This window comes from Xenopus tropicalis, chromosome 6, assembly GCF_000004195.4.
Source record: "Xenopus tropicalis strain Nigerian chromosome 6, UCB_Xtro_10.0, whole genome shotgun sequence".
NCBI lineage: Eukaryota > Metazoa > Chordata > Amphibia > Anura > Pipidae > Xenopus > Xenopus tropicalis.
In genome coordinates, this window is record NC_030682.2 from 112,013,662 (window position 1) to 112,038,178 (window position 24,517).

The following is a 24,517-nucleotide window of genomic DNA, read 5'->3' on the forward strand; positions in this document are numbered from 1 at the left end:
TGGGGGGAGATGAGGCCCAGTACTTTGTGGATAATAAGGTTTTAAGTTTGTGAAAGAAGCTTTGAGGTATCATGACCGGTGCTTGCTATCGAAATAGATATGTGAATTTAGGGAGGAGAGTCATTTTAAAAAGGTTAATACGGCCTAGCAGTGTTAGCGGAAGATTGCGCCATGCTTTGCATTTATTTTCAACCAGTGTTAACAGGGGTGATTTTAGGTTTTAAGCTGCACTTTAAATCTCTGCCAAATGTCTACAAATTGTACTATTTTAATAAATGCTGCATACCTTTATTCACAAAAAAATTTTTTTAAGGGAAAATACACCTGCAAGTCTGTGCTACACTGCTTTTGATTTTCTATATATGTTGAGTAAATCATGCCGCCATAGGTTATTCTGCACAGAGAGCCTTATATATCTCCACATTTATATCACTGAATACAGCCATTGTCACTCTCAGGGCAAAGGCAAATGGTGCAGTTCTGGGTCTTTGTACCCTGATCATTTAGTAGGTTGGCTGATGAGTGACAAAACACCTGCCCCCATATGTAATAAAACACACTAAGTTTGCACAGGTGCAGTAACCCCTAGCAACCAATAAGATGTCTGATTTTAAACAGCTGACCAGTAAATGTTTCAAGCAGATTGGCTGCTGTAGGTGATTACACCAGTAACAAACTCTGCACCTTTTATTACATTTGCCCACTGGAACCACTCCACTCCATTCATTCATTTGTTTTATTTACTGAAATGAATGAAGAGCAATTCCAGGCACATTGCCACCCAACAATGAAGCTACTAAACATTCAGGCAAAATACTCGAAATAGCTCCATGTGTTGTACCCCTTGCAAGCAAGCCTAAGCAAACTCTCTAATGGAGTTGTGGGCCTTTGGTATGCATTTATAAATGGAGTAATAACTTTTGAATCAAGCATCTCACCAACACAGCCAAACTTTTGCTTTGTTTAGCAAGAAAAGGCAAGTCATTTTCCTTTAATTTAATGGTGGTCAGTATAACCAAAAAGGGCAATCTCTACAATATGCCAGTAAGAGCCAGTGCTTGATAATCACATGTAATGTTAGAGCCCACACAATAATAACAGTTAGTGTGACAAAAGGTAAAATGTAGAACTTGTTGTTCCAAGGAGGAATGTGTTATTATAGATAAAGCCATCATTTTGCGGTTTAGTTTCTTTTGTGCTTAGAATGACTGAAACTACTTTGCAGGAAAAACGATTATGTCGTTTAAAAACCCTGGGGTGGTGCAGACACACAGCTTAATGTTATATTGTAAATTGCCAAGGAAACAGCATTGCAATACTCAGAGAAACATACAAGATTATGGTGTTCAAGTTCAGCCTACAACTCTTATCATCATCAATCCCACCAGGGACAAGAACGCTGAGATCCAGGCTTTGCCACGAGCACAGAAATCTATTTTTTCCCATAGTGATGATTATGTATCATTTAGGTAACTAATTAAAGCTGAAGTGTTTCACTGTGATATATTTAACAGCAAAGCCACTAATGCACCCCTAAAATAGATGCAAAAAGCCAGCCAAGGAGGCAGAAACCGAAGTACTGAATAACAGGAACTATAGGGCCAAGCCCCCAGATTGAGAGGCAAGTTAAAAAAAAAATACAGCTATACTGTTCATTATTTCAGACCACTAATGGAAATTGAAATTAATAAACATTTTACAAAATGTAATGTATTACTGGTCAAAATATCAGGCCACTACTAGAACTCTTAATGTTCACAGTCTCTGTACCAATGAGTGCACAACTCCTTAGCTTTCTGCTTTTCAGGAAACATAAAATGTTCCAAGTCTAGTGTATTGACATTTTAGTGGCATTACTCATAGGTACAGTTGATTAGATATAAGATTCTCCAGTTTCAACCATTTTAGTATGTTGCCCTCAAGTCTGTGTGGCTTTCTCCGGATACTCCGATTTCCTCCCACACTAAGAACATAGGCATAACATGTCTTCTCTTAAAACTGACCTGTGTGTGTGTGTTTCAATGTGATAGGGGCTTAGACTGATATCTCACATTTAGGAAAATAGATTGGGCTGCTGGCTGTACTATATTTGTATTAGTTTGATCCATAATAAATCTGCAACTAAAATCTAAAACTATACCATGACATGTTAACTTGACAAAATAGCAATGTACTAATAAAGTTATTTCTATAAACTATAATAAGTAGCAAACCTATATAATTATCTGCATTCTTGGTGTTTTGCAACCCATAGTCCCATAGAACTAAACTAAATTTCCAATCAGCCTAAAATATTTTAAATTAAAGTGGTAGTTCACAGTAAAATGAAGTATAATTATGACAGCAATATTAATGGATTTCTGTTTCTTTTGCAGTTTTTGAAATATAACCTTTCTGTGGGGTTGACAAAGAAAAATGAAGTGCTCTACAAGCAAGGCAAATTTAGAGTGATCGCAGAAATGCACTGTCCTACATTTTCATGCAATTCTCCGATTCAAATGTGTTGCCTGTAGCAATTGCTGTTCTTGTAAATGAAACAATATTTTCAGGTGCTTTGTTGTCTGTAGGGAGGGGGATATTCCCTCAGCCAAAAAAGCACCTTTTGTGTACAATGTAGTACATAAAAACAGTGCAGGTATGGAACCTGTTATCCAGAATATTTAGGACCTGGGGTTTTCTGGATAAGGCATCTTTTCATAATTTGGATATCTATAACATGTCTACTAATAAATAATTTAAACATCAAATAAACCCAACAGGATTGTTTTGTCCCCAATAAGGATTAATTATATATTTATATCCAAAATTGTTTATTCAGTATGTGTGTAGAGAGCCATAAATTACATTCGAACCCTGTTTACCTCCAATAAATAAAAGTATATAGTATATATAAATAATAATAGTTTCTGTTATTTGCCATGCAAATATAGGTCCCACAGACCTATAGTAACCTGCCTCCTTATAAAGTAACATGGACATGTCTATCGCACAGCATGTGCTTCACCCGCAGGAGGTTGGAAAACATTTTTTTAAATGACACATTCTGCACATAATTTTCAAAGAAAAACGCACAAGTGGGATGAGTAATTTTTCCTGTAAAATGTACACTATTATTATTAGTAATAATAAAAATGCAGACCCTAGCAACAGAATTATTTTGGTAGATTACAGAGCATCCAGTAGAGCCATGAAGATGACTTCATTTCTAATGCTAGCTATAGACCTTATACCAGAGAGAGAGACTGGGGGAGTAGCAGAGGGGATTTGTAGCAGAACACCCACAAGTGACTTCTTCATGTGGAAAAAGAATGCTGAGCGGGAAGGGAGAGGTTCACACTTAACTGACCACAAGAAATCTGAGGTTTTAAAACTAGTTGATCAATATTGCAAGTATATAGCGATATAGTATCTAAGTACTTTCAGTAATAAAGCAAATATAATTGTTTCAGCAAGTGGCATGGTTAAGAAATGATCAATAACAAAAACAGCCTGTTTGATAGACTGTCTACTTTAATTAACAGATTAAAGGAGAAGGAAAGTTACAATCACGGTGGGGTGGCAAAATGTTAGGCACCCCAAGTGATTGTAGTTCCTTACCTAAAACCCCCGGCCACTGCTCCTTTTAGGAGAAATCTGCCTTTTCTTCACCTTTAAATGGGAAGTAAATGATGTGACATTTTTACATATAAGTTTTTAAGATCAGCTATGACAGCTATCTGTTTAGCTAAAAGTCTCAGAACCAGACAGTCAAGTGAACATTTAAAAAGATATGGCAGCATAAGAGCGCAACAACTAGACATTTGTAACTGTTAGCAGTAGATTACGTCTGGTCATAGATACTTTAGCATAATGTTGAAAATCTTAATGGACACAAATGGGATTATGATTTTGCATACAAATGCAGAAGACTTTCTAAGCAATATAATAAGCTGCAAACGTTGCTTAAGGTCTAGTAAATCATAGCAAATTTTCTTGCTTTCAAATAGCTGAAATATCTTTTTAGTTTTTCTGGATTTTACACCTATATTAAAAGCTTCATTCTGACTTTTTTGAAACATACAGTAAATTTATAGTGTATTATATAGAGTTTAACCTTAAAAAATATTCACTAACCATAGAGTAAAGCTCTATCCTCTAGGGGTGACACCGCTGTCTTGCTGATAATCTCGCTTGTCAACATCTGAAAGAAGGGTTCTGACTTGCTACATGAGTCACACTGGCAAGATACATCAAAGACATGGTTCTTAGTGTTTCTACTTGACGTTTGCCACTGCTATCACAAGTATATGTCACTCTTTGACATTTTATGTTTCACATATCTTCTTTATATTAAGTATACAACTATAAATAAAAAGATATGAAAAAAATTGGCGATTAGATAAAAGTGGTTATGCACCAGGCAGCGTGCAAAAAACATCGGACAATTTTTTACATTTTGCATACTGCATAGTGCATTGTGTAAATTGGTGCATGTCTCTGCGCTCCTTTTCAGAGGACGGAGAGCTGCAGCATGCACCTTGATCCACGAGTGGTGGGCGGGGGGAGGCATTTAGGCGTTATTCAGATGCGCAAAACAGGGAGCAGCACGAGGCAAAGCACACATTAGCACCCTGTGCTGACTGCTTGCCCTAAGGCAGATGTTAAGGAAAGGGCTTAGTTGTGCTTCCTAAAGCTGCTCTCTGCATCATTAGAACCTAGCTTTGGTAAAGAAAACTCAAAATATATAAATATGAACTGAAGAGTAAAATTGCTTTTGCTTAAAGAAATGAATCCACGTTATAGTACATTAACATTTTCTAATAATTCAGAAAAATCTAATCAAACCAGATGTAAATAAACCCTCAAACCATCTGCCCCAAGTGTGTTAACAACATTAACATTCCCACACCATATTGTTTTATAATGTTCCTACATACAACCTGAATATTATTATGCTACACTGTATGTCTGGTCCCAAGCCTGCTGTCTGCTAAAGGCTTAAATATATATTACTAAGCAGGATCACTTATTCCACTGGAAAATGCACTACTACTGATATTGTTTAATGAGGTTCTGGGTTTGAACTACAACTGCATACATCTTTTAACACATGATCTCTGGGAGAACTAACAGGCCTATGTAAAAAGCAATGAGCTAATTCACAGAGCTGGAGGTGCAAGTATTTCAAAAAAAATAAAAAGAGTATGCTGATGGTCAAATTGAAACTAATGATTGTGTGCTAGGGCTTTCCAGTCATTAGGAAATCTGAAATACCCCATTGCGTACAGCAGCAAGTGCAACTTGACCAGGATGCTGGAATGTTAAGTAGATGCGTTCTGTTATTGCTGTGCTGCAACAAATCATTAATCGGCAAGACATTTATAAGTGGGCCAAGAGAAATAAACCTGTAAGCTGTAAATCCCTAACAAGAATTTCCCAAGTGAGGGGACCTATATTCACTTATAAGTGTCTTAAGGCCGGAAAGGCTTTTAGAAATCAACGTTTAGGAACAATTGTCTAGAAAAATGAATACTAACAAAGAATTGTTTGCTAAATGTCTGTGCAAAAGCTTAACAACGAAACAAAATTAATGATGGTGGTTAATATATTTAATCCTTCAGCAAACTGAAGAAATCTGTGAATAAAAACTGCACATGTTGGTCTGAAAAAACTCAAATACAGATACGTAATCATCATAAACAGGGCAGGCAATGGGCCAGATTCAATGCAATAAAGAAAACAAATGGTTCATCACATGAAAACACCACTGAACTATGGGAATTCTGGAATTGAATCAGGAGATACGTTTTTCACTTCAAATTGAATCTGGCATAATTTGGAGGTTCTTCTAAGTCCCAAAAATGCAACAAGCACAAATGTGTGCATTCTAGTGGGCTTATGTGGGTATATTTCTATAATTTACATATGAATAATATATAAATCAACACTTTAAAGCTAATGCTTTAATGTATTGCTTGTATGTGTAATGCATAGACAAGGCATTGTTAATGCTACTAATCCACATAGTGCCTCTAAATCTTGTACAGGGTAGTCATTTTCACTCCAACAAGCCTTAATGCCATTTTCTACACAAGAAGAAAAAAACACTTCATCTGACATTTGCCAAATAAGTGAAGAGAAGACAGTTGCACATATTCATTAAGCCTGTTTCACTGCATTACACTACTTAAAGGAGAATGCAAGTCAAAATTTAAAAAGCATACTGCCCAATAGTCCTCCTATTGTTTAGTAAAAACGCCACACTTTTGGCTCACCTAATCAAATATTTACTCAGTCACACTTACTTCACATTTTCTAGAACAGGCAGCCATCTCTAAAAAGGTATTCTCCCTTCCTTTCCCTCCTTGCTTCATACTGCACATGTGTTTCATTCCCTCCCCCCCCTCCCCTCTGCCAGATCCGCTTCTGATTGGCTGGTGGGCATGTGTAGCTCAGAACAGGAGACAGGATCAAGTTGCACACATACTTAGAGAATAGGAAGGCTGCCGCTGGCACCTACAGGAAGGGGAGAGAGATTTCAGTGATGTCACTGTAGTCTTCACACTGCTGTAGGCTGCCAGCACCATATCTCAGAGAAGCAAGCAGGGATCTGGGAATTTAGATATGCAGTAAGTACTTAAAAAGAATGCCTTTAGACTTACTTTTAATTTATATTAACCTTTCATTGTCCTTTAAGTAAAAAAGCTATTCTATCCTGCACCAATAACTGCCCTATCCTGCAAACCACTTAGTATTTTAAATGCTTTAATAGAAAATACCTGCTAAAACTTGGCTTCCTGTCAATTGAATTACGGCGCTACGGCGAAGGAAGGAGCAGCATCCACTATGTGACGATCGATTGATCGAGCCTAGCCTTCTTTCTGTATAGGAAGGAGTCAGGCAAGGCTCGATCAATCGATCGTCACATAGTGGATGCTGCTCCTTCCTCCACCATATCGCCATAGTTCAATTGACAGGAAGCCAAGTTTTAGCAGGTATTTTCTATTAAAGCATTTAAAATACTAAGTGGTTTGCAGGATAGGGCAGTTATTGGTGCAGGGTAGAATAGCTTTTTTACTTAAAAAATGTTAGTGTTACTTTTCCTTTAAAGGGGTGGTTCACCTTTAATTTAACTTTTAGCATGTTATCGAATGTTGTATTCCAAGCAACTTTGTATTTGGTCTTCATTATATATTTATCATCATTTTCGAATTTGCCTAACCCTTCTACATCTGTCCAGTTTTTTAATGGGGGTCACTAACCCCACCAGCCAAAAAACATTTGCTCTGTGAGGCTCCAATTTTATTGTTATTGTTACTTATTATCTTTGTATTCAGTCCCTTCCCTATTTTATTCCAGTCTCTAATTCAAACCACAGCCTGGTTGAGGTAAACAAGGCCCTAGCAACCAGATAGCTGCTGAAATAACAAACTAAAGAGCTGTGGAACAAAAAGTTAAATAACTGAAAAACTGCAAAAAATAATAAATGAAAACAAATTGCAATTTAATTAAAATTCATTTAAAGGTGAACAACCCCTTAAACTGTGCTTCACCTAAATAATCACACACTTTTCTCCCAAACAGCGCTTTCCAAAAACATTCTCTTCGATTTGCTTCAAATGTAAGGTGCAGACAATGTTCTGACACCTTAATGATCATTTGCTATATGTGATTACACTGAGTGTACGGACACCCCTTGTCCCCCATATTCATAAACCCAATTTAGTATTAAGCCCTGGAAGGGGACTGTTGCCTGCTTCTCTCTATAAAAGTGTGCAGTGGTTCCTAAAAACTCCAACACCAGCAATGCCACTTCCCTTTGTGTGTTTTTTCAATTAATCCCTTTTCTTCTTCGTCTGAGTTACTTTCCCTCTGTAATAATAATACAATGCACTGTAACAGGTTAAAAAAACCAGCACAAATCTATGCTGTACCAAAAATACACTGGATTTCAATATGGTTATAAGATTTTAACTTTAAAAAAATGCATCTAAACTGAAGCACAAAATTCATGTTTCAAATAACAAGACATAGCACTTTTTTTCAGTAGACCGTAGGTTTTTGTTTCTTCCAAGACTAGGCAAGAAATTGATTTCCAATTCAGCTGAAGCATAGTTACTCGTCTCAATAGTGGCTCTAGGTCAGCGTTTTTCAACCACTGTTCCGCGGCACACTGAGATGTTGCCTGGTGTGCCGTAGGCAGGGCACCAATGTACTAGGGGGGCACTGCTCTTGGCACCAATGTACTAGGGGGGCACTGCTGCTGGGCACCAATGTACTAGGGGGGCACTGCTCTTGGCACCAATGTACTAGGGGGCACTGCTGCTGGGCACCAATGTACTAGGGGGGCACTGCTGCTGGGCACAGAGTTAAATTTTTTAACATTTTCTAATGGTGGTGTGCCTTGTGATTTTTTTCATGAAACAAGTGTGCCTTTGCCCAAAAAAGGTTGAAAAACACTGCTCTAGGTAACTTTCACCAATCACCTTCTAATCTACAAGAACATGGGTGCATAGTCTGATATACTTCCTCTTAAGTGCCTTTACATAGTTTTATATTTACAGATAAACTGTATGATACAGATTAGTTTTCCTTTTTCATCAGCCTAGCTACTCTATCATGTTACACATTTAGCAGGATGAAGCCATGAACTTTATTTAAAGGACCATATACAATATTCCTGCTGAGTTGTGCTTTGCACAGAGGAACACCTAAGCTGTCTTATTCTATCAGTACATGTTATGAGAAACTGCGCCACCTATGTTTGTGAAAAAACATTTTTTGTTGATGTGCTGTGTGATGTTCCTAACCAGCCTCTTTTAAAAATATTAAAATGGCTCAAGAAAAGCGATAAGAAAGGTTGCGGCCAGACATATTGAGACAAAGGCATCTGGCCACTAAACCATTTAGTGCCGGATCAGACACTTTGTGTAGTGATCATTGAAATCTAGTTTTTACATCAGGGTTTCTTAACCTATGGAACTAAGTATAAGGCCAACCAAGCAGGGCTGTGGAGTCGGTAGATAAATTTCCCGACTCCGACTCCTCAGTTTCTGATACTTCCGACTCCGACTCCACGACTCCGACTCCTCTGTTTTAAATATGCTAATGTATTTTATACATCCAGGAAGGGGAAGGGGCACTTAAAACACAACTGAACTGATAATAAACTGATAGACAATTTTATCTATACTCCTACTCCTAATGATTTCCCTAGAATCCCATAGTCATGTTTAAAGTTTAAGCTAACATTACAGCTGAATTACAGCAGTTTTTCAAATGTTCAGTCTTAAAGGAACAGTAACACCAAAAAATAAAAGAGCTTTAAAGTAATAAAAATATAATGCACTGTTGCCCTGCACTGGTAAAACTGGTGTGTTTGCTACAGTAAAACTACTATCATTTATATAATAAGCTGCTGTGTAGCCACGGGGGCAGCCATTTAAGCTGGAAAAAAGGAGAAAATGCACAGGTTACATAGCAAATAACAGATAAGTTCTGTATAATACAATAGTGTTTTATCTGTTATCTGCTATGTGCCTGTGCCTTTTCTCCTTTGAATGGCTGCCCCCGGGGCTACACAGCGGGGTACTTATATAAACTATAGTAGGGTTTCTGTAGCAAACACCCCAGCTGTAACAGTGCAGGAATGGCTTCCCCCGGGGCTACACAGCGGGGTATTTATATAAACTATAGTAGGTTTCTGTAGCAAACACCCCAGCTGTACCAGTGCAGGAATGGCTGCCCCCGGGGCTACACAGCGGGGTATTTATATAAACTATAGTAGGGTTCTGTAGCAAACACCCCAGCTGTACCAGTGCAGGAATGGCTGCCCCCGGGGCTACACAGCGGGGGTATTTAATATAAACTATAGTAGGGTTTCTGTAGCAAACACCCCAGCTGTACAGTGCAGGAATGGCTGCCCCCGGGGCTACACAGCGGGGTATTTATATAAACTATAGTAGGGTTTCTGTAGCAAACACCCCAGCTGTACCGGGTGCAGGAATGGCTGCCCCCGGGCTACACAGCGGGGTATTTATATAAACTATAGTAGGGTTTCTGTAGCAAACACCCCAGCTGTACCGGTGCAGGAATGGCTGCCCCCGGGGCTACACAGCGGGGTATTTATATAAACTATAGTAGGGTTTCTGTAGCAAACACCCCAGCTGTACCGGTGCAGGAATGGCTGCCCCCGGGGCTACACAGCAGCTTATTTATATAAATTATAGTACATTTTCTGAAGTAAACACACAGTGCAGGGCAGCAGCACATTATATTTTAGTTACTTTTATACACTTTCATTTTTTGGTGTTACTGTTCCTCTAAACTATTGACTACCCATTCCCTTCACATATACAAGTATTTCTAGTCCTGCAAATTTTTTTTACTTAATTAGTTATCAGTGAGAGTTAGGCTGGGTTCCCAGTGGGCATTGTGTTCCCTGTAACAGAGGAAAACGTCGCAGTGGAGCTGCCGCACCGTAACTGTGCGTTACGTCCCATTTAGTGAAGCATACAGCCAATGAAAAGCTTCATGGTCACTCAACATGTTCGTTTATGCACTGCGTCCATTGGGCTTTATTCTTATAGCAGAGAAGTAATTAATTATGACTGTTTTTTAATTGGGACATTTAAACTTGCTTTATTTTTTTTTTTTTATTCCCATTTAAATTTAGTAGGAGTCGGAGTCGGTTCATTTTTTGCCTCCAGGTACCCAAAATTGCCTCCGACTCCTCGACTCCGACTCCACAGCCCTGCAACCAAGCTAAGTAAGTTGTGTTATGTCTCTCTTTGTTATTGTTTCTTCTCTAAGTGATTGTTCATCCTCATTACCTCACTTTCCATCCAACAGTCAATGTAATATGAAGCATACATGCAATTATATGCTATCAGACAGAAAATTATTAGGTGTTCAGCTCCCAAAGTGTCTGAATAGGCCTGCATCATTAAAGTCATTATTTGGCCCAGCACAAGTGTGGCCAAATAGCTAAAAAATCAGATTGTTTGATCTTTACACCTATGTCCACCTGTTATTTTATATTATTATTACTTCTAGTACCTGCACTCTGTTTAGCAAAGAGACAAGAGGCTAAAATGATTGCGTTATCACCACTCCACTTAAAGGAAAAGTAACGCTAAAAATTTTTAACTAAAAAATCTATTCTACCCTCCCCCAATAATTGCCCTATCCTGAAAACTATTTGTTATTTATAATGCTTTAGAAGAAAATACCTGTAAAAAACTTGGCTTCCGGTCATTTCAACAAAAGCGATATGGCGACGTAGGGAAAGTTTCAGGGGAAGCGTTCACTATGCGGCTCCTTCCTATACTATTCTGTATAGGAAGGAGTCAGGCTAGACTCGATCAATCGATCACCGCATAGTTGATGCTTCCCCCGATACTTTCTCCTGCATGGCCATATCGGCTTTGTTCAAAGACCGGAAGCCAAGTTTAACAGGTATTTTCTTCTAAAGCATTATAAATAACAAATAGTTTTCAGGATAGGGCAATTATTGGGGGAGGGTAGAATAGATTTTTTAGTTAAAAATTTTTAGCGGTACTTTTCCTTTAACAGAAGATGAAAAAATACTAGTGAAAAGGACTGCAACTATTTTTATTGCAAGAACATTTTGCTTATTTGCGCTGTTCTTGTAACTGTATTACAGCCAATAACACAAATAGGCATATAGAGAAAAACATTGTGTGCCACTTTGAGTTGCAGCTAGTAAAACATACAGTCACCTTCTACAGAACCCAAGGGATGGATAAACAAACTGGTAGTGTAATCAGGGCTGAAGGCAGAGTAGACAGTAACATAATACTTGCACGTCTCAGGGGTAGAATAATTCCTAGCAGTATATCAGAAAAGATATCTATGGGCATAGAGTAATAGTAACCAATAAAGTTGAAGAAAAAACGGTTTTACAGCAGTTAGAGTTAACAAGACACCACCATATTACCATTATTTTATATATCACATAGCATACCTTAAACTAAACTTCAATTATCATGCTGAACTGTTCTTACTACAGAGGTACTCTAGAAAGCACTTGAAGAAGGGGGGGTTTCCACCAAAATGTCTGCTAAGATCTGAATAAAAAGCATCAAAACTACGGCACATCGCTGTTTATGTGGGTGCAATTTGGATTATGGCTTATTGGTGTTATACATTCCATCTATTTGCAGCAGGAGCACCAAACAGAACATAAAACTTACATGTATATACAGTTATATGGTTACTTGCATGGACTTGTGTTTCTTACTAGAGGTACGTCTATGTTATCCTCAAAGTCTCTGCAGGGGTTCTAAGCTATCTAAGGAGTTTATCCAAGCTGCGTCTAAAGCAATGCAACTGTAAAATAACTGTACATGGGGCAGCCAATGGGGGAATAGTCAGAAAAACTGTATGTTGCCCTTTTACTGCTAAGAACCCAAAATACAATTTGCACTGTTCAGCATTCAGAAGGGAACCCTATATGTTACATTTGAACTGGGGTCCGTAGACAAACTTCTTCTGTTTCTCATGGTTTCCCTACTTTCATAACTATAGACAAATATAATGGGACAGTAAAGAAAAGATGGGTTAGTGGCCCTTTAAATACAGCCATTTAAAGCTTGCGCCGTACAGGAAACTAGGACGAGCAACAGAGGATAAGGATCCTCTTCTCATACAGTTTAAGGGCTTAAACTGATACCATAAATAGTTCCAGAACATACAAAGAACAGGAAAGCTTGAATCAATGCTATATTTCCTGGCATTATATTTTACACAATCCAAGCTACAATGACTGAAGAAAAAATCAATTTAGGTCAACTCAGTAGTCACTAGTAATATCTATTTTCCTGTATGTTACCCAATCAATATTTCCCTTTCCAACATGTACTTAACCCTGATTCAGTTAGCTGTACAAAAATGATCAGCTAAGCCCTGAAATATACAATAATGGAAGCTCACAGAATGCAGTAAGAGAGATGCTCTCAAGGTCATACTGAAAGAATCAAGAATAATTACGGTAAGTTCAGAGAAACAAAAGCTAGAGGGTTAGATCTTAGTTCTAGGCAAGGTTGCCTTCAATGACGTGTGGAGCCTTTACCGCAATGCCATTAAAGGAACAGTAACATCAAAAAATTGTGTATAAAAGAAATTCCATTATAATGTACTGCTGTCCTGCACTAGTACAACTGGTGTGTTTGCTACAGAAACCCTACTATAGTTTATATAAACACCCTGCTGTGTACCATGGGGGCAGCCATTTAAAGGAGAAAAGGCACAGGTTACATAGCAGATAACAGATAAACTCTGTATAATACAATAGTGTTTTATCTGTTATCTGCTATGTAACCTGTGCCTTTTCTCCAGCTTGAATGGCTGCCCCCATGGCTACACAGCAGGGTATTTAAATAAACTATAGTAGTGTTACTGTAGCAAACACACCAGTTTTACCAGTGCAGGGCAACAGTACATTATATTTAATTTACTTTAAAAAGTTTTCATTTTTTGGTGTTACTGTTCCTTTAAGTGGAGAAATGTTTCTGGTGTTTTCATTCATGCACCATCTAGTGGAAGGTATGCAGAATCTAACGGTACATTACTCTTTGAGTTTGTGAAAAAAATATCAATGAAACAAAAATGAGTGACCACTAAAATTAAAAGACGTAGAGGCAAGTATAGTAAGTGACTGTAATCAAAAATATTACAATTATTTGGTTCTGCAACCACAGCAGTGTTTTGAAACTGATAAACCACTTGCATTTACATCTGGACTCAACATAACCTGTATTACATTAAAGAGCCTATTTTCTAAGATGTGCAAAACACAGATCAAATCCACCACAAATCAATGTCTGAATGCCATACATCACCACATAAAATCCAACATATTCGGATTTATTATGTACTGATTTTACATGATCACATTGCTCTGCGTAATATGTGAAGTAAAAACACGGTGGTCTTTTTTAAATGCAGCAATTCTGCTGGAATTTACCTGCTGCTTGAATGTCCCATTGACTGAAATGGTTTGTGTAAGGTCTGAGGTGGTGTAAAACAGAGCGCTTGGCCATATAAAAGAAACAAAAAGTGCACACCTTAAAGGAACAGTAACACCAAAAAATGAAAGTGCTGCCCTGCACTGGTAGAAAGTCTACTATAATTTATATAAATAAGCTGCTATGTAGCCATGGAGGCAGCCATTCAAAGGAGAAAAGGCACAGGCACATACAGTGGCTTGCAAAAGTATTCGGCCCCCTTGAACTTTTCCACATTTTGTCACATTACAGCCACAAACATGAATCAATTTTATTGGAATTCCACGTGAAAGACCAATACAAAGTGGTGTACACGTGAGAAGTGGAACGAAAATCATACATGATTCCAAACATTTTTTACAAATAAATAACTGCAAAGTGGGGTGTGCGTAATTATTCAGCCCCCTTTGGTCTGAGTGCAGTCAGTTGCCCATAGACATTGCCTGATGAGTGCTAATGACTAAATAGAGTGCGCCTGTGTTTAATATAATGTCAGTGTCAGGATCAGCGGGATTCGAACACCACTTGGGGTGTTCCTGACGGCATGCATTTGCCTCTTTAGCCACTGGAGGCATTTTGGGCTCTGTCTGTTTCTTCTCTTGTCTCCTACTTTCTGTCTGCTCCCTTTCCTCCGCCCACCTCATTAACCTCATGTGTTTCCCATCTCCTAATCTTCACCCTTTATAAGCCTTTCCCTGACCATTGCCCCTTGCTTGGTCATTAATTGTCTCTCGTGACCCTGCCTTCGTGTTCCCTGTTCCTGTTCCTGTGTCTGTTCTTGTTCTCGCTGGTTCCAAGCTCCAGTTCCGTGTCCTGATCCTGCCTTCTGCCTTGTTCCTGAGCCCTTCCTAGTTCTACCTTGATTTCCCGGTTTTGACCTTGGCCTGTCCTTGACTTCGCTTGACTGCCGCTTGCCCTGACCTTTTGCCTGTTTGGATTCTGCCTCTGCCTGCCGTGTTATATATGCAGTGTGTAATTCCATTGTGTGCACTGTTATGTCACTAGTATTAAAGTTCTTCATTATCATCATGGCCTCTGACACCAGTTTTGTGACTTATGGTTACACTCCGGGTTACCCAGTCTTCAGGCTCCCACCTTCCTGGTACTCCACGGCGTCTCCTCAGGGAGATCGTGACAGTCAGTACAAATACAGCTGCTCTGTGACGGCCTCAGGGGTTGTCTAAGAGAATATTGGGAGCAACAACACCATGAAGTCCAAAGAACACACCAGACAGGTCAGGGATAAAGTTATTGAGAAATTTAAAGCAGGCTTAGGCTACAAAAAGATTTCCAAAGCCTTGAACATCCCACGGAGCACTGTTCCACCGATCATTCAGAAATGGAAGGAGTATGGCACAACTGTAAAGCTACCAGAAATCAGAAATGCAGCCAAGAGGCCCATGGTGACTGTGGACGAGCTGCAGAGATCTACAGCTCAGGTGGGGGAATCTGTCCATAGGACAACTATTAGTCGTGCACTGCACAAAGTTAGCCTTTATGGAAGAGTGGAAAGAATAAAGCCATTGTTAACAGAAAACCATAAGAAGTCCCGTTTGCAGTTTGCCACAAGCCATGTGGGGGACACAGCAAACATGTGGAAGAAGGTGCTCTGGTCAGATGAGACCAAAATGGAACTTTTTGGCCAAAATGCAAAACGCTATGTGTGGCAGAAAACTAACACTGCACATCACTCTGAACACACCATCCCCACTGTCAAATATGGTGGTGGCAGCATCATGCTCTGGGGGTGCTTCTCTTCAGCAGGGACAGGGAAGCTGGTCAGAGTTGAGGGGAAGATGGATGGAGCCATATACAGGGCAATCTTGGAAGAAAACCTCTTGGAGTCTGCAAAAGACTTGAGACTGGGGCAGAGGTTCACCTTCCAGCAGGACAACGACCCTAAACATAAAGCCAGGGCAACAATGGAATAGTTTAAAACACAACATATCCATGTGTTAGAATGGCCCAGTCACAGTCCAGATCTAAATCCAATGGAGAATCTGTGGCAAGATCTGAAAACTGCTGTTCCTAAACGCTGTCCATCTAATCTGACTGAGCTGGAGCTGTTTTGCAAAGAAGAATGGGCAAGGATTTCAGTCTCTAGATGTGCAAAGCTGGTAGAGACATACCCTAAAAGCCTGGCAGCTGGAATTGCAGCAAAAGGGGTTCTACAAAGTATTGACTCAGGGGGCTGAATAATTACGCACACCCCACTTTGCACTTATTTATTTGTAAAAAATGTTTGGAATCATGTATGATTTTCGTTCCACTTCTCACGTGTACACCACTTTATATTGGTCTTTCACGTGGAATTCCAATAAAATTGATTCATGTTTGTGGCTGTAATGTGACAAAATGTGGAAAAGTTCAAGGGGGCCGAATACTTTTGCAAGCCACTGTAGCAGATAACAGGTAAAACACCATTGTATTCTACAGAACTTATCTGTTATCTGCTATGTAACCTGTGCCTTTTCTCCTTTTTTCCAGCCTGAATGGCTGCCCCCGGGGCTACACAGCAGCTTATTATACAAATTATAGTAGTGTTACTGTAGCAAACACACCAGTTTTACCAGTGCAGGGCAACAGTGCATTATATTTTTATTACTAAGCTCTTTCATTTTTTGGTGTTACTGTTCCTTTAAGAATAATGGTCGCTAACTCTTCCTAAATGGATGATTGCAGGGACATTGATAGATAATTTATATGGAGCTTTATAAATCCACCATTTTTTTCCCAACAAGTTTTTCCAGCGTAAATCATTTTACACTGCTTGTTACATAGGCTCCTTCTATTCTGGATAAGAGGTGACTGTTACTATTCAGCAACTTTTACATTCAGAAGGAAACAAGATGCACTGAGCAAAACAGCATGGCAATTGGCACCTTTAACAAACAAGCCCTCATGTCCAGCATAAGCAAATAAAATATTTCTTGTCAATGCAGGACTATTTATATGACAAAAGCTTTTATCAAATGGGGGAGAGCCATGAATGTGACTGAACCCTTGTTTAGCTCCACCTAAGTACTAAAATTAAATTAAACCTGTAATTTAAAGCAGTTGTTAAGCTTTGAGCTAACTTTTAGAATGACAGGGTAATATTTAATTTGAATTGGTCTTAATTTTTTAATATTTTAAATTATTATCTCTTTTTGTACAGCAACTCTCCAGTTTGAAATTTCATCAGTTTTCTGGTTGCTGTGTTCAAATGACTTTATCAACCAGCGAGTGCGAGTGGACTGATATATTTATAGTAGAGGACTTGAACAGAAAGAGAAATAATAAAAAAGTAACAATAATTATAACATTGTAGCCTCACAGAGCAATAGTTTTCTGGGTGTTTGTAATCCCCATTTTAAAGGAGCAGAAAGAGGGTGGCACATAATTCAAAAATAAAAAAGACCAATTGAAAGGTTGATTAGAATTGGCCATTCTTTCCCATATTAAAAGTTAACTTAAAAGTGAACCACAGAGGCAGATTTTGTTGCAGTGCTGAAATTTGGACTTGTACTCCATGGATTCATAGCTCATTACTGATACAAGCTATACTAGAGCTTCTGGTACCAGTATATTGTATTATACTATATACCAGTACAGGTATGGGATTTCTTATCCAGAAACCCGTTATCCAGAAAGCTCCGAATTACAGATAGCCCATCTCCCATAGACTCCATTTTAATCAAATAATTTAGAATTTTATAACGGATTTCCTTTTTCTCTGTAGAAATAAAACAGTACCTTGTAATTGATCCCAACTAAGATATAAATAATCCTTATTGGATGGAAAACAATTCTATTGGGTTTAATTAATGTATTATTGATTTTTTAGTAGACTTAAGGTATGGAGATCCAAATTATGTTCAGACCCCTTATCCGGAATACCCTTGGTCCCAAGATTCTGGATAATGGGTCCTATGCCTGTATATTATTTGAAGTTTAGTGTTATTTGTACTTGAACAGTTACGATCACTAAAAAACAGCTTTAAAGTTTTTAGAGGCAAACAGAATGTTGACAGTGGGTAGAGTAAAAACTTTCGGTCTCTACTAATAGTTTTCGCTCATAACAGCAGTTTATTCAGTTTTGAGCCTGGGGCATGGTTACAGGAATACTTACCATAAATATCAGCTGTGTAACTCTATACAGGTATTGTTAAAACTGCTTCCTTGTACCTGAGAGTGAGGTTCCACTTGGGACCATTGTTATACTACATAAAGACTTTTTCCATCACACACCTTTACCAATCATACTTATCTTTAATAATCATCCCCCTTGCTGCATCTAAGTGCATCATACATGCTGTCATCCCTTCATACTGCTGTAGTTTCAGATGCATGAGGCACTTACTATAAACTGAACTCACTTTTCATGGACTTCAAGGAACTATATTCACTGATAAACACTGGGAGGTGGGCCTGTTAGTATTTAGTGAGACACTTGGGCTCATTTATCAACAGTGGACAAATCTTCCCGTGAGTAGGATCCCCTAGCAACCAATCAGTGATTGTTTTTTTCAGTCAGCTGCAGGTAAAACAATGAATGCAGAAATCTGATTGGTTGCCACGTATTACTGCCCTGTGTTGATAAATGACCAGAAGTGGACTGACTGCTACAATGCAGTAACTCACCAGCATACACAGGGCCATTTACAAAAAAGAGAAATGGAGAAATCCCGGTGCAAACTGACCTTTCCATATTTACAATAGGAAGCTATAAAAGGCGAGAATTTCCATGGGAGTTTTCCTACAAATATGCAGTGTTGGACTGGGCCCCCTACTTGATTGTCAGGGCCCACCTGCTGACAGTGAGCTGTAGACTTCAGAAGTGAGGGTGGAGCTTGGGTGCCTTCATCTTCTTTCCTCTAAGTCCCAGTAAAGCTGCACGAGGATTGGAAGGGCTGAAGGGGATGTTCAACTTCACCCATCCAATCCCTGTTTGGCTCTATCGGGACTTAAACTAAAGTGAAAAATGAGCATCCAAAAAGCTTTGTAGTTGAAAGAAGATGATGCAACCCCTTCCCAAGTCTGCAACCCACTGATAGCAGGGGGGCCCAGCTAAAGAAGTGCAGGACCCCCCTTGGGGGGGAGGGGGAAGGTCCATGACTCGGGTAGGGGACCCCAGAGGTAACAATATGCAAACATCAAAGTTGTTCATAAGCCAAAGAGAAGTAAAAGTCAGTATATTTGCTCTCCGCATAAATATCAGTAGTAGTGCTGTATGCTGCAGGTGTAGCCAGGTTTATCTTACATTCCAAATAGCGAGATATATTTTAGAGAAGGATCCCACCCCAAAATATTCTTTCAATGCCTAATTGTGAAATTCTACTGACACCCATCCTAAGTGATATTTCATGATAAAACATGAGGGATATTTTCTTTATAAAAGACAAACATGGCTATAGAGTTGTAATATAATATAAAGATAGTCTCTGCTTGTTTTACTGGGGTGCAGGTCTGTTGCTATTCAAACGTTCCCCAAAACCCACTGACACATGTACTTATTACAAAGCTGTGGGCTTTCATGATAGGCAGAGTGTATTATAACGTTTACTGCTATACTCATTCAGTTTAAAAGTCCTTGTAAGGTACAGTACTTTTCTGTAAGCATTTTATGTATTTTCAAAAAAAGAGGTAAAATGCTGCTACCAGAAAAAACTATTAAACGGGAATTTACTGAATCAAAGCTGAATATGACTGCCTCGAATTTTGTCCTTTGTGAGGAGCTTTCAACATTCCCTAACCACCTACATATGAGACACAAGCATACACTGAGGGTGCTAATTTGTACTTCATTTTACATGGGTTGCTTACCTTTCATTTAGCTTTTAGTTTGCTACAAAATCTCATATTCTTAGCATTTTTCAACTGGTTTTAAATTATTTGCCTTCTTTCTGCCTCTTTTCAGTTTTCAAACAGGGGTCATTGACCATAGCAGCTCTGTGAGGCTACAATTACCATTGCTCAAAGTTACAGTTGTATTGTTACTTTTTATTACTTATCTTTTTATTCAGGCCCTCTTCTACTCATCTTCCAGTCTTTTATTAAACCACTGCCTAGTTGCTAGGATAACTTGGACCTTGCAACCAGTTAGGCTGCTAAAAATCCCAAACTGGAGAGTTGCTAAAAAAATTAAAATCTACAAAAAAAAAACAGAAAATAAGGACCAATTGAAACAGTCACAAAATATTTCTGTTTCATCACACATAGGGGCTGATTTACTAATCCACGAATCCGAATGGGAAAAATTCGGATTGGAAACGAACATTTTGCGACTTTTTCGTATTTTTTCGTCGCCGTTACCATTTTTTCGTAAATTGTCGCGACTTTATCGTTGCCGTTACGACTTGCGCGAATTGTCGCAACTTTTTCGTAGCCGTTACGATTTGCTCGTATATTGTCGTGACTTTTTCGTATTGAGCACTCGTAAACGGCGGGCAAAACTTTCAGACTTTGCATGATTTTGGAAGCCTCCCATAGGAATCAATGGCACTCTGCAGCTCCAACCTGGCCCAAGGTAAGTCTCCCATAGGGCTCAATGGCACTCTGCAGCTCCAACCCGGCCCAAGGAAAGTCTCCCATAGGGCTCAATGGCACTCTGCAGCTCCAACCTGGCCCAAGGTAAGTCTCCCATAGGGCTCAATGGCACTCTGCAGCTCCAACCCGGCCCAAGGAAAGTCTCCCATAGGACTCAATGGCACTCTGCAGCTCCAACCTGGCCCAAGGAAAGTCTCCCATAGGGCTCAATGGCACTCTGCAGCTCCAACCTGGCCCAAGGAAAGTCTCCCATAGGGCTCAATGGCACTCTGCAGCTCCAACCTGGCCCAAGGAAAGTCTCCCATAGGGCTCAATGGCACTCTGCAGCTCCAACCCGGCCCAAGGAAAGTCTCCCATAGGGCTCAATGGCACTCTGCAGCTCCAACCCGGCCCAAGGAAAGTCTCCCATAGGGCTCAATGGCACTCTGCAGCTCTAACCCGGCCCAAGGAAAGTCTCCCATAGGGCTCAATGGCACTCTGCAGCTCCAACCTGGCCCAAGGAAAGCCTCCCATAGGGCTCAATGGCACTCTGCAGCTCCAAACCGGCCCAAGGAAAGTCTCCCATAGGGCTCAATGGCACTCTGCAGCTCCAACCTGGCCCAAGGAAAGTCACAATACCGAAGCTTGAATGAATCCGAAACTTTCATACTCGGCGCGAAGGCTACGAAAACGTTGCGACAATTCGTGCAAGTCGTAACACTACGAAAAAGTCGCCACAATTTACAAAAAAATTGCAAAATACCGATCATTATGAAAAAAACGCATTCAGACGCTTTTCGGACGTTCGTGGATTAGTAAATGTGCCCCTAAGAGTTAATTTAAAGGTAAACTACCCCTTTAACTTTACAGAGCAACTAAACTGGTTAAGTGTACAGTAAATTTCAGGAAGCTACAATCACAAAAACTGCATTTCCACAGGCAGGAAATCAGGTTCTGGTACACCACCATTTTTTTTGTTTGTTTTTAAGATTTCAGTATCTTTTTAAAGGGGTACCTATGAATATGTGTGCAGTCACACGAAACATGTTAGGTGTCCTGGAGTCCGACGAGTGCATGCTGTTTTGTGTTGGCTATTGAAGTTGAATCTCCCCATGCTGCGGGTCTGGGGCATGGCACCCAGACCCCCAAAAGGAAGCGGTGAGTGAACATCCTGCATTTTGAATTTACATATGAGCATATACTCCCCAGAACGAAGAGAGAAAAAAGTTATAAGCGAAAGGTTCGGGGCATAAGCACCCAAACCTACTATTCAATTGGGTGAGCATGCACGCTATTTGAAATATAAATCAGCTTTTTTATCTGTAGTGGGAAGGACTGTGAGCCCCCCGAACAAACAAATAGTTCAGGGTCTTTTTAAAGGGGCACTACAATCAAAATATGTATTTGTGCCTAAAGCAATAAAATATTCACAAGGAGATTCTAACTTAAATCTTGAAAAAGTAATAAACACTTTGCATACAGTTTATTCAGATAGCTATGTTTCCTTCCTTTAACATAGCAGTACTGCTGTTATACTTTCTTCTTTCTATGTAGGCCCTCTACTATTTATATTCTCATCTTTTGTTTAAACCACTGCCTGGTTGCTAGGTTAAGACCCTAGCAAAGAGATACCAAATGGAGAGCTGCTGAACAAAAAGCTAAATAACTGAAAAACCATAAAAAACAATTGCAAATTGTTGCATAATATCAACGAAAAGTTATTTTAAAGGGGAACTACCCCTTTAAAGATATGACAAGAAGAAAGCTTAGCAAGGTAAAGGAAAAAAAACTCATGCCAGTTTTCAAATATATATTTTTTATAAAAAGTGGATATATTTGGTAACAGAACATGGTCCAACACTGGTTTACAAATGAATAAAACAATTATATGAAAAGTAATTCTGTACCCCTTTAATAAAGAGCCCCCAATTATTCCCCCTTGTGAAACCATGCCAAAGCTAGAAGTTCTGTGCTTATAACACACACAGCAGTGTAGAAAAGATCTGAGATACTGAGTTTTTATGAGTCACCTTGACAAAAACACCTATGGGGCAAGTTATACAAAGGGCAGCTCACAGTACCCAGCATCCGCCTTTGTTCCAAAAAGGGCATAAGCAGAGTTGTGTAATATGCAGCCCTCAACCTGTGGCTGAACTAAAACTCACAGACCTGGCTGGCATGGAGTGCCGACAAATGTGGTTTGACAGTTGTTTGTTAGGTGCATGGGCAGCCCTGGCAACTGCAAGATCACGCCGTGCTCTATTTAGCTTCATTCATATTATACTTGGCATTCATTACAATATATCAGCATGGACACTGGCATGGAAAGTCCAAGAGGGACAAACTCACACTGGCATGGAGACAAGAAACAGTGCAAAGGCTGGTACAATTCATAAAGAACAGCAGAGGGCATTCGGCTGACGAAGACAACGGACTAGATGGCATTCCCATGCAGTACCAGCAAATGATCCTGTATTGTCTACATGCACAAGAGTGGCTAATGCCAGTTCCACCTGTGGCTCTGCACGGTCAGTTTGCCAGCGATCAGCATCTGCTCCAGCCTGAGAGCACAGCCAGTGAGTTATCAGTTCTACACTTGGTGCCAAAGACATAAATGCCAGGCTTCAAGATACCCAGTAGCATAGTACCTAGAACTGGTCAATGCACTCCGGTCCAACACTCCCTGACCATGCCCCCATGCTGTCACAATGCCACTCCCTGTACCTATTCAATTAAGACATTTCATATATGCTATACAGCCCTCTGGCCATAATGTGTGCCAGTGCACCTCTACCCTCACTCAATGCCCTTCTGCCCTCTGTCCCTATTCCAATAACCTGTTCTCTGCCCCTGTTCCATTGCCCTCTAGCCAGACTCCTTGTGCCATTGTCCTCTGTTCATGCTGCCTGTGCCTCTGCCCCCATTTCCTGTAACAGGGCACCCCAGTAACTTACCGCAGTCTGCCCGGGCAAGCTGGGGTAGCCGATAGGAGCTCACAAGCAGGTCCAGAGGGAAGGAGGCCGAGCTCCACTTGACATCCTTCAGAGGGGGGACAGGGGGTTCCATCCTTTCTAGAGGGGCTGCTGCACTGTACGGGTGCCCCGGGTAGCGCTGGGAAGGACTTTAGCCCAGTCTGTGGCTAGTTCCCTGCTCCAGGCTGTGCGCCCCAGGACGCATGGTCAGTTGCGGGTCAGCCAGTGCCACTACCGGGACAGGTTCTGATGGAAGCTGAGAAACGCTGCTCGCTTTGGCCCTTGTCTCTCTTTCTCGTCTCCTTGCGTTTCCCTCGCTGCTGTTACTGCCTTTCTGCCGACAGTATGAAACGCCATAGCAGCACTTAGTCCTCTGACTAATCAACAGGGTGTAGGAGACGCCTGCGCAGCCCCGACAAACCCCGCCTCCTCGGACTAAACCGGCCTGGAAGGGGAAAAGCCTTCCTGCTCTCCGGCACAGGAATGAGAGGCTCCACACAGGCCCATGTCTAGCGCTACAGTGACCCCGTCTGGCAGAACTGAGTCAGCGCAATCGTGCCAGTATTATGCCATTGCATAGGGCAAAGACCAAACTGCCCCCCGTATGTTTAATTCGGCTTGGCATTACCTTAGCTCACAAGGCTACAAACTTCTTCATGTTAAACAGCATTTAATGAAGGATACCTGTTTATTGGATGATGTGTAGTTTCTGCTGTCATACATGGACTATTATATTCCACAAGGACTTTATTCGGCTTAATTAGTAATAATGGGCAGAAGTGCAGTAACCCATAGCAACCAACCTGCAATTAACATTGTTTCGATGGCTGCATACTGACATAAGCCACACTGAATGGTTCTGATGAGTTACTGCATTGCCCTAATGCAGGTATTAGTAGATCAGCCTCAGAGATGACCCCCAAATCCACCAAGCCGCAGACGGCGGTTACAGGTTATGTTAATAGAAAATGCAATGAGAAGTAGTAACTAAAAATGTGTGGGGTGCAAGGGGTCAACCGTCTCTGCCAAAGC

The 24,517-nt window shown here is 40.2% G+C and overlaps 1 protein-coding gene across 3 annotated transcripts in view; it reads right to left on the bottom strand.

The window, feature by feature from the left end:
* garem1 (GRB2 associated regulator of MAPK1 subtype 1) overlaps positions 1 to 23,939 on the bottom strand; it is an 85,845-nt gene extending 61,906 nt beyond the window's left edge. For 2 of the 3 annotated variants that reach the window (XM_004915201.4, XM_002934118.5), the window contains exon 1: positions 23,468 to 23,939. In XM_004915201.4, coding sequence (XP_004915258.1) covers positions 23,468 to 23,579 — 112 coding nt within the window. In that variant the 5' untranslated portion in view covers positions 23,580 to 23,939. Of the gene's footprint in view, positions 1 to 4,113; positions 4,220 to 23,467 lie in introns of those variants that run through there. The other variant, XM_031903647.1, reaches the window with a different exon arrangement.
* Between the last annotated feature and the right edge of the window lie 578 nt (positions 23,940 to 24,517).